The sequence below is a fragment of the Ascaphus truei genome, unplaced genomic scaffold (genome assembly GCF_040206685.1).
Source record: "Ascaphus truei isolate aAscTru1 unplaced genomic scaffold, aAscTru1.hap1 HAP1_SCAFFOLD_735, whole genome shotgun sequence".
Lineage (NCBI taxonomy): Eukaryota > Metazoa > Chordata > Amphibia > Anura > Ascaphidae > Ascaphus > Ascaphus truei.
The window spans coordinates 103378-121791 of record NW_027457070.1 but is presented as its reverse complement, the minus strand read 5'-3'; the positions used below and the strand labels follow the sequence as shown (position 1 = coordinate 121791).

Below are 18414 nucleotides of genomic sequence, written 5' to 3'. Positions count from 1 at the left end.
TCTGTATGGGAGATTCACACGCGGGCCAGGGACCGTATGTCTGTATGGGAGAATCACACGCGGGACAGGGACCGTATGTCTGTATGGGAGATTCACGCGCGGGACAGGGACCGTATGTCTGTATGGGAGAATCACACGCGGGACAGGGACCGTATGTCTGTATGGGGGAGTCACACGGGACAGGGACCGTATGTCTGTATGGGAGATTCACACGGGACAGGGACCGTATGTCTGTATGGGAGATTCACACGCGGGACAGGGACCGTATGTCTTTATGGGAGATTCACACGCGGGACAGGGACCGTATGTCTGTATGGGAGAATTACACGCGGGACAGGGACCGTATGTCTGTATGGGAGAATCACACGCGGGACAGGGACCGTATGTCTGTATGGGAGAATCACACGCGGGACAGGGACCGTATGTCTGTATGGGAGATTCACACGCGAGACAGGGGGACCGTATGTCTGTATGGGAGAATCACAGGGGATAGGGACCGTATGTCTGTATGGGAGAATCACACGCGGGACAGGGACCGTATGTCTGTATGGGAGAATCACACGCGGGCCAGGGACCGTATGTCTGTATGGGAGAATCACACGCGGGACAGGGACCGTATGTCTGTATGGGAGAATCACACGCGGGCCAGGGACCGTATGTCTGTATGGGAGAATCACACGCGGGACAGGGACCGTATGTCTGTATGGGAGAATCACACGCGGGACAGGGACCGTATGTCTGTATGGGAGAATCACACGCGGGACAGGGACCGTATGTCTGTATGGGAGAATCACACGGGACAGGGACCGTATGTCTGTATGGGAGAATCACACGCGGGCCAGGGACCGTATGTCTGTATGGGAGAATCACACGCGGGACAGGGACCGTATGTCTGTATGGGAGATTCACACGCTGGACAGGGACCGTATGTCTGTATGGGAGATTCACACGCGGGACAGGGACCGTATGTCTGTATGGGAGAATCACACGCGGGACAGGGACCGTATGTCTGTATGGGAGATTCACACGCGTGCCAGGGACCGTATGTCTGTATGGGAGATTCACACGCGTGCCAGGGACCGTATGTCTGTATGGGAGATTCACACGCGGGACAGGGACCGTATGTCTGTATGGGAGATTCACACGCGGGCCAGGGACCGTATGTCTGTATGGGGGAATCACACGCGGGACAGGGACCGTATGTCTGTATGGGAGATTCACACGCGGGACAGGGACCGTATGTCTGTATGGGAGAATCACACGCGGGACAGGGACCGTATGTCTGTATGGGAGAATCACACGCGGGACAGGGACCGTATGTCTGTATGGGAGAATCACACGCGGGCCAGGGACCGTATGTCTGTATGGGGGAATCACACGCGGGACAGGGACCGTATGTCTGTATGGGAGAATCACACGCGGGCCAGGGACCGTATGTCTGTATGGGGGAATCACACGCGGGCCAGGGACCGTATGTCTGTATGGGAGAATCACACGCGGGCCAGGGACCGTATGTCTGTATGGGGGAATCACACGCGGGACAGGGACCGTATGTCTGTATGGGAGATTAACACGCGGGCCAGGGACCGTATGTCTGTATGGGAGAATCACACGCGGGACAGGGACCGTATGTCTGTATGGGGGAATCACACGCGGGACAGGGACGTATGTCTGTGTGGGAGATTCACACGCGGGACAGGGACCGTATGTCTGTATGGGAGATTCACACGCGGGCCAGGGACCGTATGTCTGTATGGGAGAATCACACGCGGGACAGGGACCGTATGTCTGTATGGGAGAATCACACGCGGGACAGGGACCGTATGTCTGTATGGGAGAATCACACGCGGGACAGGGACCGTATGTCTGTATGGGAGAATCACACGCGGGCCAGGGACCGTATGTCTGTATGGGAGATTCACACGCGGGACAGGGACCGTATGTGTGTATGGGAGATTCACACGGGCCAGGGACCGTATGTCTGTATGGGAGAATCACACGCAGGACAGGGACCGTATGTCTGTATGGGAGATTCACACGCGGGCCAGGGACCGTATGTCTGTATGGGAGATTCACACGCGGGACAGGGACCGTATGTCTGTATGGGAGATTCACACGCGGGACAGGGACCGTATGTCTGTATGGGAGAATCACACGCGGGACAGGGACCGTATGTCTGTATGGGAGATTCACACGGGACAGGGGCCGTATGTCTGTATGGGAGAATCACACGCGGGCCAGGGACCGTATGTCTGTATGGGAGATTCACACGCGGGACAGGGACCGTATGTCTGTATGGGAGAATCACACGCGGGACAGGGACCGTATGTCTGTATGGGAGATTCACACGCGGGCCAGGGACCGTATGTCTGTATGGGAGAATCACACGCGGGACAGGGACCGTATGTCTGTATGGGAGATTCACGCGCGGGACAGGGACCGTATGTCTGTATGGGAGAATCACACACGGGACAGGGACGTATGTCTGTATGGGAGAATCACACGCGGGACAGGGGGACCGTATGTCTGTATGGGAGAATCACACGGGACAGGGACCGTATGTCTGTATGGGAGATTCACACGGGACAGGGACCGTATGTCTGTATGGGAGATTCACACGCGGGACAGGGACCGTATGTCTTTATGGGAGATTCACACGCGGGACAGGGACCGTATGTCTGTATGGGAGAATTACACGCGGGACAGGGACCGTATGTCTGTATGGGAGAATCACACGCGGGACAGGGACCGTATGTCTGTATGGGAGAATCACACGCGGGACAGGGACCGTATGTCTGTATGGGAGATTCACACGCGGGACAGGGGGACCGTATGTCTGTATGGGAGAATCACAGGGGATAGGGACCGTATGTCTGTATGGGAGAATCACACGCGGGACAGGGACCGTATGTCTGTATGGGAGAATCACACGCGGGCCAGGGACCGTATGTCTGTATGGGAGAATCACACGCGGGACAGGGACCGTATGTCTGTATGGGAGAATCACACGCGGGCCAGGGACCGTATGTCTGTATGGGAGAATCACACGCGGGACAGGGACCGTATGTCTGTATGGGAGAATCACACGCGGGACAGGGACCGTATGTCTGTATGGGAGAATCACACGCGGGACAGGGACCGTATGTCTGTATGGGAGAATCACACGGGACAGGGACCGTATGTCTATATGGGAGAATCACACGCGGGCCAGGGACCGTATGTCTGTATGGGAGAATCACACGCGGGACAGGGACCGTATGTCTGTATGGGAGATTCACACGCTGGACAGGGACCGTATGTCTGTATGGGAGATTCACACGCGGGACAGGGACCGTATGTCTGTATGGGAGAATCACACGCGGGACAGGGACCGTATGTCTGTATGGGAGATTCACACGCGTGCCAGGGACCGTATGTCTGTATGGGAGATTCACACGCGTGCCAGGGACCGTATGTCTGTATGGGAGATTCACACGCGGGACAGGGACCGTATGTCTGTATGGGAGATTCACACGCGGGCCAGGGACCGTATGTCTGTATGGGGGAATCACACGCGGGACAGGGACCGTATGTCTGTATGGGAGATTCACACGCGGGACAGGGACCGTATGTCTGTATGGGAGAATCACACGCGGGACAGGGACCGTATGTCTGTATGGGAGAATCACACGCGGGACAGGGACCGTATGTCTGTATGGGAGAATCACACGCGGGCCAGGGACCGTATGTCTGTATGGGGGAATCACACGCGGGACAGGGACCGTATGTCTGTATGGGAGAATCACACGCGGGCCAGGGACCGTATGTCTGTATGGGGGAATCACACGCGGGCCAGGGACCGTATGTCTGTATGGGAGAATCACACGCGGGCCAGGGACCGTATGTCTGTATGGGGGAATCACACGCGGGACAGGGACCGTATGTCTGTATGGGAGATTAACACGCGGGCCAGGGACCGTATGTCTGTATGGGAGAATCACACGCGGGACAGGGACCGTATGTCTGTATGGGGGAATCACACGCGGGACAGGGACGTATGTCTGTGTGGGAGATTCACACGCGGGACAGGGACCGTATGTCTGTATGGGAGATTCACACGCGGGCCAGGGACCGTATGTCTGTATGGGAGAATCACACGCGGGACAGGGACCGTATGTCTGTATGGGAGAATCACACGCGGGACAGGGACCGTATGTCTGTATGGGAGAATCACACGCGGGACAGGGACCGTATGTCTGTATGGGAGAATCACACGCGGGCCAGGGACCGTATGTCTGTATGGGAGATTCACACGCGGGACAGGGACCGTATGTGTGTATGGGAGATTCACACGGGCCAGGGACCGTATGTCTGTATGGGAGAATCACACGCAGGACAGGGACCGTATGTCTGTATGGGAGATTCACACGCGGGACAGGGACCGTATGTCTGTATGGGAGATTCACACGCGGGACAGGGGCCGTATGTCTGTATGGGAGAGTCACACGGGACAGGGACCGTATGTCTGTATGGGAGATTCACACGGGACAGGGACCGTATGTCTGTATGGGAGAATCATACGCAGCCCAGGGACCGTATGTCTGTATGGGAGAATCACACACAGGACAGGGACCGTATGTCTGTATGCGAGAATCACACACGGGACAGGGACCGTATGTCTGTATGGGAGAATCACACGGGACAGGGACCGTATGTCTGTATGGGAGATTCACACGGGACAGGGACCGTATGTCTGTATGGGAGAATCACACGCGGGACAGGGACCGTATGTCTGTATGGGAGAATCACACGCGGGACAGGGACCGTATGTCTGTATGGGAGATTCACACACGGGACAGGAACCGTATGTCTGTATGGGAGATTCACACGCGGGACAGGGACCGTATGTCTGTATGGGAGAATCACACGCGGGACAGGGACCGTATGTCTGTATGGGAGAATCACACGCGGGACAGGGACCGTATGTCTGTATGGGAGATTCACACGGGACAGGGACCGTATGTCTGTATGGGGGAATCACACGCGGGACAGGGACCGTATGTCTGTATGGGAGAATCACACGGGACAGGGACCGTATGTCTGTATGGGAGATTCACACACGGGCCAGGGACCGTATGTCTGTATGGGAGAATCACACGCGGGACAGGGACCGTATGTCTGTATGGGAGATTCACACGCGGGACAGGGACCGTATGTCTGTATGGGAGAATCACACGCGGGCCAGGGGCCGTATGTCTGTATGGGAGAATCACACGCGGGACAGGGACCGTATGTCTGTATGGGAGATTCACACGCGGGACAGGGACCGTATGTCTGTATGGGAGAATCACACGCGGGACAGGGACCGTATGTCTGTATGGGAGATTCACACGGCACAGGGACCGTATGTCTGTATGGGAGATTCACACGCGGGACAGGGACCGTATGTCTGTGTGGGAGAATCACACGCGGGCCAGGGACCGTATGTCTGTATGGGAGATTCACACGGGCCAGGGACCGTATGTCTGTATGGGAGATTCACACGGGCCAGGGACCGTATGTCTGTATGGGAGATTCACACGCGGGACAGGGACCGTATGTCTGTATGGGAGATTCACACGGGACAGGGACCGTATGTCTGTATGGGAGATTCACACGCGGGACAGGGACCGTATGTCTGTATGGGAGATTCACACGCGGGACAGGGACCGTATGTCTGTGTGGGAGAATCACACGCGGGCCAGGGACCGTATGTCTGTATGGGAGATTCACACGGGCCAGGGACCGTATGTCTGTATGGGAGATTCACACGGGCCAGGGACCGTATGTCTGTATGGGAGATTCACACGCGGGACAGGGACCGTATGTCTGTATGGGAGATTCACACGCAGGACAGGGACCGTATGTCTGTATGGGAGATTCACACGCGGGACAGGGGCCGTATGTCTGTATGGGAGATTCACACGCGGGACAGGGACCGTATGTCTGTATGGGAGATTCACACGCGGGACAGGGACCGTATGTCTGTATGGGAGATTCACACGCGGGACAGGGACCGTATGTCTTTATGGGAGAATCACACGCGGGACAGGGACCGTATGTCTGTATGGGAGAATCACACGCGGGACAGGGACCGTATGTCTGTATGGGAGAATCACACGGGACAGGGACCGTATGTCTGTATGGGAGATTCACACGCAGGACAGGGACCGTATGTCTGTATGGGAGAATCACACGCGGGCCAGGGGCCGTATGTCTGTATGGGAGATTCACACGGGACAGGGACCGTATGTCTGTATGGGAGATTCACACGCGGGCCAGGGACCGTATGTCTGTATGGGAGATTCACACGGGACAGGGACCGTATGTCTGTATGGGAGAATCACACGCGGGCCAGGGACCGTATGTCTGTATGGGAGATTCACACAGGCCAGGGACTGTATGTCTGTATGGGAGATTCACACGCAGGACAGGGACCGTATGTCTGTGTGGGAGATTCACACGCGGGACAGGGACCGTATGTCTGTATGGGAGATTCACACGCAGGACAGGGACCGTATGTCTGTATGGGAGAATCACATGCGGGCCAGGGACCATATGTCTGTATGGGAGATTCACACGCGGGCCAGGGACCGTATGTCTGTATGGGAGAATCACACGGGACAGGGACCGTATGTCTGTATGGGAGATTCACACGGGACAGGGACCGTATGTCTGTGTGGGAGATTCACACGCGGGACAAGGACCGTATGTCTGTATGGGAGAATCACACGGGACAGGGGCCGTATGTCTGTATGGGAGAATCACACGCGGGACAGGGGCCGTATGTCTGTATGGGAGAATCACACGCGGGCCAGGGACCGTATGTCTGTATGGGAGATTCACACGCGGGACAGGGACCGTATGTCTGTATGGGAGATTCACACGCGGGACAGGGACCGTATGTCTGTATGGGAGAATCACACACGGGACAGGGGCCGTATGTCTGTATGGGAGAATCACACGCGGGACAGGGACCGTATGTCTGTATGGGAGAATCACACACGGGACAGGGACCGTATGTCTGTATGGGAGAGTCACACGGGACAGGGACCGTATGTCTGTATGGGAGATTCACACGCGGGACAGGGACCGTATGTCTGTATGGGAGAATCACACGCGGGACAGGGACCGTATGTCTGTATGGGAGAATCACACGCGGGACAGGGACCGTATGTCTGTATGGGAGAATCACACGCGGGACAGGGACCGTATGTCTGTATGGGAGAATCACACGCGGGCCAGGGACCGTATGTCTGTATGGGAGAATCACACGCGGGACAGGGACCGTATGTCTGTATGGGAGAATCACACACGGGACAGGGACCGTATGTCTGTATGGGAGATTCACACGGGACAGGGACCGTATGTCTGTATGGGAGATTCACACGCGGGACAGGGACCGTATGTCTGTATGGGAGAATCACACGCGGGACAGGGACCGTATGTCTGTATGGGAGATTCACACGCGGGACAGGGACCGTATGTCTGTATGGGAGATTCACACGCGGGACAGGGACCGTATGTCTGTATGGGAGAATCACACGCGGGACAGGGACCGTATGTCTGTATGGGAGAATCACACGCGTGCCAGGGACCGTATGTCTGTATGGGAGATTCACACGGGACAGGGGCCGTATGTCTGTATGGGAGAATCACACGCGGGCCAGGGACCGTATGTCTGTATGGGAGATTCACACGCGGGACAGGGACCGTATGTCTGTATGGGAGAATCACACGCGGGACAGGGACCGTATGTCTGTATGGGAGATTCACACGGGACAGGGGCCGTATGTCTGTATGGGAGAATCACACGCGGGCCAGGGACCGTATGTCTGTATGGGAGATTCACACGCGGGACAGGGACCGTATGTCTGTATGGGAGAATCACACGCGGGACAGGGACCATATGTCTGTATGGGAGATTCACACGCGGGCCAGGGACCGTATGTCTGTATGGGAGAATCACACGCGGGACAGGGACCGTATGTCTGTATGGGAGATTCACGCGCGGGACAGGGACCGTATGTCTGTATGGGAGAATCACACACGGGACAGGGACGTATGTCTGTATGGGAGAATCACACGCGGGACAGGGGGACCGTATGTCTGTATGGGAGAATCACACGGGACAGGGACCGTATGTCTGTATGGGAGATTCACACGGGACAGGGACCGTATGTCTGTATGGGAGATTCACACGCGGGACAGGGACCGTATGTCTTTATGGGAGATTCACACGCGGGACAGGGACCGTATGTCTGTATGGGAGAATTACACGCGGGACAGGGACCGTATGTCTGTATGGGAGAATCACACGCGGGACAGGGACCGTATGTCTGTATGGGAGAATCACACGCGGGACAGGGACCGTATGTCTGTATGGGAGATTCACACGCGGGACAGGGGGACCGTATGTCTGTATGGGAGAATCACAGGGGATAGGGACCGTATGTCTGTATGGGAGAATCACACGCGGGACAGGGACCGTATGTCTGTATGGGAGAATCACACGCGGGCCAGGGACCGTATGTCTGTATGGGAGAATCACACGCGGGACAGGGACCGTATGTCTGTATGGGAGAATCACACGCGGGCCAGGGACCGTATGTCTGTATGGGAGAATCACACGCGGGACAGGGACCGTATGTCTGTATGGGAGAATCACACGCGGGACAGGGACCGTATGTCTGTATGGGAGAATCACACGCGGGACAGGGACCGTATGTCTGTATGGGAGAATCACACGGGACAGGGACCGTATGTCTGTATGGGAGAATCACACGCGGGCCAGGGACCGTATGTCTGTATGGGAGAATCACACGCGGGACAGGGACCGTATGTCTGTATGGGAGATTCACACGCGGGACAGGGACCGTATGTCTGTATGGGAGATTCACACGCGGGACAGGGACCGTATGTCTGTATGGGAGAATCACACGCGGGACAGGGACCGTATGTCTGTATGGGAGATTCACACGCGTGCCAGGGACCGTATGTCTGTATGGGAGATTCACACGCGTGCCAGGGACCGTATGTCTGTATGGGAGATTCACACGCGGGACAGGGACCGTATGTCTGTATGGGAGATTCACACGCGGGCCAGGGACCGTATGTCTGTATGGGGGAATCACACGCGGGACAGGGACCGTATGTCTGTATGGGAGATTCACACGCGGGACAGGGACCGTATGTCTGTATGGGAGAATCACACGCGGGACAGGGACCGTATGTCTGTATGGGAGAATCACACGCGGGACAGGGACCGTATGTCTGTATGGGAGAATCACACGCGGGCCAGGGACCGTATGTCTGTATGGGGGAATCACACGCGGGACAGGGACCGTATGTCTGTATGGGAGAATCACACGCGGGCCAGGGACCGTATGTCTGTATGGGGGAATCACACGCGGGCCAGGGACCGTATGTCTGTATGGGAGAATCACACGCGGGCCAGGGACCGTATGTCTGTATGGGGGAATCACACGCGGGACAGGGACCGTATGTCTGTATGGGAGATTAACACGCGGGCCAGGGACCGTATGTCTGTATGGGAGAATCACACGCGGGACAGGGACCGTATGTCTGTATGGGGGAATCACACGCGGGACAGGGACGTATGTCTGTGTGGGAGATTCACACGCGGGACAGGGACCGTATGTCTGTATGGGAGATTCACACGCGGGACAGGGACCGTATGTCTGTATGGGAGAATCACACGCGGGACAGGGACCGTATGTCTGTATGGGAGAATCACACGCGGGCCAGGGACCGTATGTCTGTATGGGAGATTCACACGCGGGACAGGGACCGTATGTGTGTATGGGAGATTCACACGGGCCAGGGACGTATGTCTGTATGGGAGATTCACACGCGGGCCAGGGACCGTATGTCTGTATGGGAGAATCACACGCGGGACAGGGACCGTATGTCTGTATGGGAGAATCACACGCGGGACAGGGACCGTATGTCTGTATGGGAGATTCACACGCGGGACAGGGACCGTATGTCTGTATGGGAGATTCACACGGGACAGGGACCGTATGTCTGTATGGGAGATTCACACGCGGGCCAGGGACCGTATGTCTGTATGGGAGATTCACACGCGGGCCAGGGACCGTATGTCTGTATGGGAGATTCACACGCGGGACAGGGACCGTATGTCTGTATGGGAGAATCACACGCGGGACAGGGACCGTATGTCTGTATGGGAGATTCACACGCGGGCCAGGGACCGTATGTCTGTATGGGAGAATCATACGCGGGACAGGGGGACCGTATGTCTGTATGGGAGAATCACACGCAGGACAGGGACCGTATGTCTGTATGGGAGATTCACACGCGGGACAGGGACCGTATGTCTGTATGGGAGATTCACACGCGGGCCAGGGACCGTATGTCTGTATGGGAGAATCACACGCGGGCCAGGGACCGTATGTCTGTATGGGAGATTCACACACGGGCCAGGGACCGTATGTCTGTATGGGAGATTCACACGGGACAGGGACCGTATGTCTGTATGGGAGATTCACGCGGGCCAGGGACCGTATGTCTGTATGGGAGATTCACACACGGGCCAGGGACCGTATGTCTGTATGGGAGAATCACACGCGGGCCAGGGACCGTATGTCTGTATGGGAGAATCACACGCGGGACAGGGACCGTATGTCTGTATGGGAGAATCACACGGGACAGGGACCGTATGTCTGTATGGGAGATTCACACGCGGGACAGGGACGTATGTCTGTATGGGAGAATCACACGCGGGACAGGGACCGTATGTCTGTATGGGAGATTCACACGCGGGACAGGGACCGTATGTCTGTATGGGAGAATCACACGGGCCAGGGACCGTATGTCTGTATGGGAGAATCACACACGGGACAGGGACCGTATGTCTGTATGGGAGATTCACACGCGGGACAGGGACCGTATGTCTGTATGGGAGATTCACACGCGGGACAGGGACCGTATGTCTGTATGGGGGAATCACACGCGGGACAGGGACCGTATGTCTGTATGGGAGAATCACACAGGACAGGGACCGTATGTCTGTATGGGAGAATCACACGCGGGACAGGGACCGTATGTCTGTATGGGAGAATCACACGCGGGACAGGGACCGTATGTCTGTATGGGGGAATCACACGCGGGACAGGGACCGTATGTCTGTATGGGAGATTCACACGCGGGACAGGGACCGTATGTCTGTATGGGAGATTCACACGCGGGACAGGGACCGTATGTCTGTATGGGAGAATCACACGGGACAAGGACCGTATGTCTGTATGGGAGAATCACACGCGGGCCAGGGACCGTATGTCTGTATGGGAGAATCACACGCGGGCCAGGGACCGTATGTCTGTATGGGAGATTCACACACGGGCCAGGGACCGTATGTCTGTATGGGAGATTCACACGGGACAGGGACCGTATGTCTGTATGGGAGATTCACGCGGGCCAGGGACCGTATGTCTGTATGGGGGAATCACACACGGGACAGGGACCGTATGTCTGTATGGGAGATTCACACGCGGGACAGGGACCGTATGTCTGTATGGGAGATTCACACGCGGGACAGGGACCGTATGTCTGTATGGGAGAATCACACGGGACAGGGACCGTATGTCTGTATGGGAGAATCACACGCGGGCCAGGGACCGTATGTCTGTATGGGGGAATCACACACGGGACAGGGACCGTATGTCTGTATGGGAGATTCACACGCGGGACAGGGACCGTATGTCTGTATGGCAGATTCACACGGGACAGGGGCCGTATGTCTGTATGGGAGAATCACAGGGGATAGGGACCGTATGTCTGTATGGGAGATTCACACGCGGGACAGGGACCGTATGTCTGTATGGGAGAATCACACGGGACAGGGACCGTATGTCTGTATGGGAGAATCACACGCGGGCCAGGGACCGTATGTCTGTATGGGAGAATCACACGCGGGCCAGGGACCGTATGTCTGTATGGGAGATTCACACACGGGCCAGGGACCGTATATCTGTATGGGAGAATCACACGCGGGACAGGGACCGTATGTCTGTATGGGAGATTCACACGGGACAGGGACCGTATGTCTGTATGGGAGATTCACACACGGGCCAGGGACCGTATGTCTGTATGGGAGAATCACACGCGGGCCAGGGACCGTATGTCTGTATGGGAGAATCACACGCGGGACAGGGACCGTATGTCTGTATGGGAGAATCACACGGGACAGGGACCGTATGTCTGTATGGGAGAATCACACGCGGGACAGGGACCGTATGTCTGTATGGGAGAATCACACGCGGGCCAGGGACCGTATGTCTGTATGGGAGAATCACACGCGGGCCAGGGACCGTATGTCTGTATGGGAGAATCACACGCGGGACAGGGACCGTATGTCTGTATGGGAGAATCACACGCGGGCCAGGGACCGTATGTCTGTATGGGAGAATCACACGCGGGCCAGGGACCGTATGTCTGTATGGGAGATACACACGGGACAGGGACCGTATGTCTGCATGGGAGAATCACACGCGGGACAGGGACCGTATGTCTGTATGGGAGAATCACACGCGGGCCAGGGACCGTATGTCTGTATGGGAGAATCACACGCGGGCCAGGGACCGTATGTCTGTATGGGAGATTCACACACGGGCCAGGGACCGTATGTCTGTATGGGAGATTCACGCGGGCCAGGGACCGTATGTCTGTATGGGAGATTCACACGGGCCAGGGACCGTATGTCTGTATGGGAGAATCACACGGGATAGGGACCGTATGTCTGTATGGGAGATTCACACGCGGGCCAGGGACCGTATGTCTGTATGGGAGATTCACACGCGGGCTAGGGACCGTATGTCTGTATGGGAGAATCACACGCGGGACAGGGACCGTATGTCTGTATGGGAGAATCACACGCGGGCCAGGGACCGTATGTCTGTATGGGAGATTCACACGGGACAGGGACCGTATGTCTGTATGGGAGATTCACACGCGGGCCAGGGACCGTATGTCTGTATGGGAGATTCACACGCGGGACAGGGACCGTATGTCTGTATGGGAGATTCACACGGGACAGGGACCGTATGTCTGTATGGGAGAATCACACGCGGGACAGGGACCGTATGTCTGTATGGGAGAATCACACGGGACAGGGACCGTATGTCTGTATGGGAGATTCACACACGGGACAGGGACCGTATGTCTGTATGGGAGAATCACACGCGGGACAGGGACCGTATGTCTGTATGGGAGAATCACACGCGGGACAGGGACCGTATGTCTGTATGGGAGATTCACACGCGGGCCAGGGACCGTATGTCTGTATGGGAGATTCACACGCGGGACAGGGACCGTATGTCTGTATGGGAGATTCACACGCGGGACAGGGACCGTATGTCTGTATGGGGGAGTCACACGCGGGCCAGGGACCGTATGTCTGTATGGGAGATTCACACGCGGGACAGGGACCGTATGTCTGTATGGGAGATTCACACGGGACAGGGACCGTATGTCTGTATGGGAGAATCACACGCGGGACAGGGACCGTATGTCTGTATGGGAGAATCACACGGGACAGGGACCGTATGTCTGTATGGGAGATTCACACACGGGACAGGGACCGTATGTCTGTATGGGAGAATCACACGCGGGACAGGGACCGTATGTCTGTATGGGAGAATCACACGCGGGACAGGGACCGTATGTCTGTATGGGAGATTCACACGCGGGCCAGGGACCGTATGTCTGTATGGGAGATTCACACGCGGGACAGGGACCGTATGTCTGTATGGGAGATTCACACGCGGGACAGGGACCGTATGTCTGTATGGGGGAATCACACGCGGGACAGGGACCGTATGTCTGTATGGGAGATTCACACGCGGGACATGGACCGTATGTCTGTATGGGAGATTCACACGCGGGACAGGGACCGTATGTCTGTATGGGAGATTCACACGCGGGCCAGGGACCGTATGTCTGTATGGGAGATTCACACGCGGGCCAGGGACCGTATGTCTGTATGGGAGAATCACACGCGGGACAGGGACCGTATGTCTGTATGGGAGAATCACACGCGGGACAGGGACCGTATGTCTGTATGGGAGATTCACACGCGGGACATGGACCGTATGTCTGTATGGGAGATTCACACGCGGGACAGGGACCGTATGTCTGTATGGGAGATTCACACGCGGGCCAGGGACCGTATGTCTGTATGGGAGAATCACACGCGGGACATGGACCGTATGTCTGTATGGGAGATTCACACGCGGGACAGGGACCGTATGTCTGTATGGGAGATTCACACGCGGGCCAGGGACCGTATGTCTGTATGGGAGAATCACACGCGGGCCAGGGACCGTATGTCTGTATCCCCGGCTGCATGTGTGTTTACAAAGTGACTGTGTAACCTGCTTTACACACGGAGCGAGCTGAGGCGTGGGAGGGGGTGTGATGTCCCGCGGCTGCTCCCTTTTTATGTGCCGGCACTGCGTGTTCAACGTGAGTTTGCACAGGCAGTGCCCCCGTCTCTCTCCCCCCTCGATCTTTATGGTCTCCATTGTACCTTTACATCAGGGGTGAGCCAACTCCCGTCCTCAAGGGCCCCAAGCAGGCCACGTTATATCCCTGCTTCAGCACAGGAGGCTCAATCAGTGGCTCAGTCGAAGACCTGTGCTGAAGCAGGGATATCCTGAAAACCTGGCCTGCTGGTGGCCCTTGAGAGCTGCGGTTGACCACCCCTGCTTTACCCCAGTCACTGCCAGAGAGGGGGTGTTGTGCGCCCCCCCTTGCTGTGTAGGGGTGTAAGCTCTGAATTTAGACGTGTTACTGATTTCCTTACATTGCTAAGGCCTCCTCCTCCCTTTCCTGTAACACCCTTCACTGCAGGCCTCTCTGGCAGAGCACACACAAGCCAGGAACCAAACCCCATCCTCCACCCACGTGTTTCTCCCACCGCAGGGTGACACAGTGCAAATACAAGCGAATCGGGTGCCCGTGGCAGGGCCCGTACCACGAGCTGACTGTGCATGAGTCGGAGTGCTGCCACCCAACCAAGACCGGCAACGAGCTGATGGAGATCCTGGACGAGATGGACCAAACCCACAAGAAGGAGATGCAGCTGTACAACAGCGTCTTCACCCTGCTGAGTTTCGAGAAGATCGGCTACACAGGTAAGGCCCGAACCCTGTGCGGCGGGGACAGAAGTGTCAGCTCTGCGGCACACACCTGTGTGTCGCTGAGTGTGGGAACGGTCCCACTCTGTGTGCACGTCACCAGCTGGCGGTAAGGACGCTACTCGCTCTCAGCACTGGAGGAGTTTGGTTACCATGTGGTTCTCCAACCATCCCGCTCTGTATTGTTGCGTTCTCGGGTGTGTACCACCAAGGACAGGGACATAAAGAGGGTCGTTCACTAAAGTGCGTCCCTGAGCATTATCAGCTGGTGTCCTTTTGGGGGTGGCCCTGCTTGTGTCAGTGTCCGTGGTGGGAGATAAGCTCTGTGTCTCTTTATAACGCCTGTTCCTGGCTCTCTTTACTGCTCTTTTGGTTTGTTTTTAGTCTCAGTGGTGGGGGGTTTGGTATGAAAGTGTCTCTGTTGTGGTTCCTTGCTGTTGAGAACTCATGCAGGAGACATCTCTCCATCTCCTAAGCAGAAGCGGTGTCCATTCATGCAGGAGACATCTCTCCATCTCCTTCTAAGCAGAAGCGGTGTCCATTCATGCAGGTTAAGTGGGAGAGACAAAGAGAGGGGCAAGCCCCCCTATTACTCCCTCATCAACCCTACGCCCTGATTGGCTGGCCGATTGGATTATGGATGCATTTGACCTTGTGCTTTCTGGTAGGAGGTAAGGCATCTCGCGATCACTAACTGCAACACTGGTAACGTAGAAGCACAGAAGATTCCTCTGTGGCACTGTAGAAGTTTCGTTGCCATCTACCATGATCCTTCTTTTTGAGGTCCTCGGTGGCAGGAAAATGGCGTTTTCTTTGAGTGGGGGAGCGGTTATCACACTATCAGGCTCCTGTTGAGCTCTGACACTAAAATAACAGGAATAAGGAGTTGAAAGAAGATAGAAAATGTCTGTTTTTATTTTCCATTAGGTGCTTACAAAAGAAGCCGCTTTTTGTCTTCACTTTTGTGCCACGTCTGTAACGAGCTGCAGGCGCTTCCCTTCTCCCGGCGGCAGGAAGCCAAACCATGTCCCTCCTCTCTTCCTCTTGCAGTGCTCTCTTTCCCACCTCTCTCCCACACTCGGTAGGGTTACGTCTCAGAGATAAGGCTGTGTGTGTTACACAGTGACGTGTGTTAGCACGATAGGATCGTGAGGGGGGGGCTGATCTTGTCCCATATCATTCCCCAGCACCCCAAAGACTTATTCACTGAGTTGTCAATGTTGCTTTTATTTGGAGGGGCGTACACCACGGACAAGTCCAGCCTGCTGTGCCAGGCAGAAATAACTGGGGCAGGGAATGTTATACAATGCCAGTGACACTGCCAATCCGTAACCACACCAGGTAAGTGTTCTTCTCATCTCCACCGAGTAGGCGTTTGGCTCGCTCGGAAAACGGTATGTTGGTTGTCTGTGTTTAACAAATCCGCGGGACACCGCGTCGGTAGCTCAGGTCAGACGGTGCCGGGAGCACTTCTTCCGGAAAAGATGGCAACCTAATGTGTTTTCACTTCTCCTTCAGTAGGTCGTACTGTGTCCATAAAGCTTCGCTGAGAGCATTGAGTGTAAGGCAGGAGTACCCCCATCGTCAGGCCATGTATAAACCCACCCACCCAGTACCCCCACCGTCAGGCCATGTATAAACCCACCCACCGTCAGGCCATGTATAAACTGTACACTTTAAACGGCTCATTTATATGGATTCATGGCGACATTACAGTGCAAATAACCTTTTAATATGTATAATTGTTTAAAGTTCATGTTTTCTCTCTCTCTCTCTCTCTCTCTTTCTCTCTCTTTTTCTCTCTCTCTTTCTCTGTCTCTCTTTCTCTCTCTCTCTTTTCTCTCTCTTTTCTCTCTCTTTCTCTCTTCTCTCTCTCTTCTCTCTCTCTCTCCTCTCTTTCTCTCTCTCTTTCTCTCTCTCATCCCAGAATTGTTAAGGTTGATTTGTAATCTTTTTACTGTCTGAAAACCCTGTGTTTCTGCCAATGTCGCCCCGTATATATATTTTCCTGCCCCGCTGTCCTTGTGCTTTGGGAAGCTCGGGCTCTGAGCACTGTTTTTTCCATGAGACGTGTGTACCTGGTTATCACAGCTGTGTATCCTGAAGTTGGAATAAAGCTCGCTTTGGTCTCTCAAATTCAACCTGTCTGTGTGTTCTTACAAAATCCCATCTTCAATCGGCCGGATTGGAGAAACCTGGGAACCCGCCACAAACATTGAATGCTCCTCCCCCAGCGCTGCGGTGTCGGTTATTCAGCCATGATCGGCCCCAGAGGGTATTTTAGTTTATAAAAGATCGTGTGTTCCACACCTCTAATAAAATAATGTGGGGTTTTTATGCTTGAAATTCAAGAACACGGAGCATCAAATCTGGTTACCCATTAAATGGTCTCCCCAAAACATTCCCCGTTTTTGCCGGGGAAAGAATCCGGTGGAAAGCGAGACACGACGTAGGGAAGTTAAGTGGCGGGGTTGAACATCCTTACTGATTTGTGCTATATCACTGGACTTGATAGACTTGATTGCAGAAGCATATTATAGTGCAACTTACTCACTCTAGTACAGGGCTGGCCAACGCCCGTCCTCAAGGGATACCAACAGGTACAGTTTTCAGACTATCCCTGCTTCAGCACAGGTGGCTCAATCAGTGGGCTCAGTGGAAAACCTGACCTGTTGGTAGCCCTTCAGGACTGGAGTTGACTACCCCATGTCTAGTAAGGGAAGCCCTTCCAGGAAATAAAGCTGTGAGAATAAGCGCTTCCTTGTGTCCCAGTAAAGTTCTGCATGAGTTCTGTTACCTTCTCTTGGACCAGCGTGAGCAGACCTGATCCTTGTGGCACACGCGCGGACTTTGAAGACTGTAGAAGGCCCCGTTCCTCTAAAGAGACGCAAACACAGCGCCCCAGAGTGTTTATCGCGATTGCCTTTGATAAGATGGAGCTGTTAAGAAGTGGCGCAGATAAGGAAGGGAGTGGTATTAACTGGCAATGAACAGCTTGTTTGGAACCGTGTCCCAGTGTACCTGTCACCAGTGTTACCCACAAGTCCTGGGACTGGGCTAGACGGCAGGATTATACTTGGAAAACACTGTCCTGCCCGAACGTGGCCTCTTAGTGTCTCATGTATGGGCTTCTGATAGGAACCGCTCAGATTTCAGATTATCCCCCTTCTGCTCACCTGTGTATTGGACTGATTTCTTGTTGCACACACTTGCTCAT

General features: G+C 55.3%; 1 protein-coding gene across 2 annotated transcripts in view; it reads left to right on the top strand.

Moving 5' to 3' along the window:
* The window catches only part of ZFTRAF1 (zinc finger TRAF-type containing 1), a 33427-nt gene that overhangs the window by 14318 nt on the left and 695 nt on the right, over positions 1-18414 (top strand). The window contains exon 2 of one of the 2 annotated variants that reach the window (XM_075584753.1): positions 14911-15194. In XM_075584753.1, the coding sequence (XP_075440868.1) occupies positions 14911-15194 (284 nt within the window). The remainder of the gene's footprint in view (positions 1-14910; positions 15195-18414) is intronic. The other variant, XM_075584754.1, reaches the window with a different exon arrangement.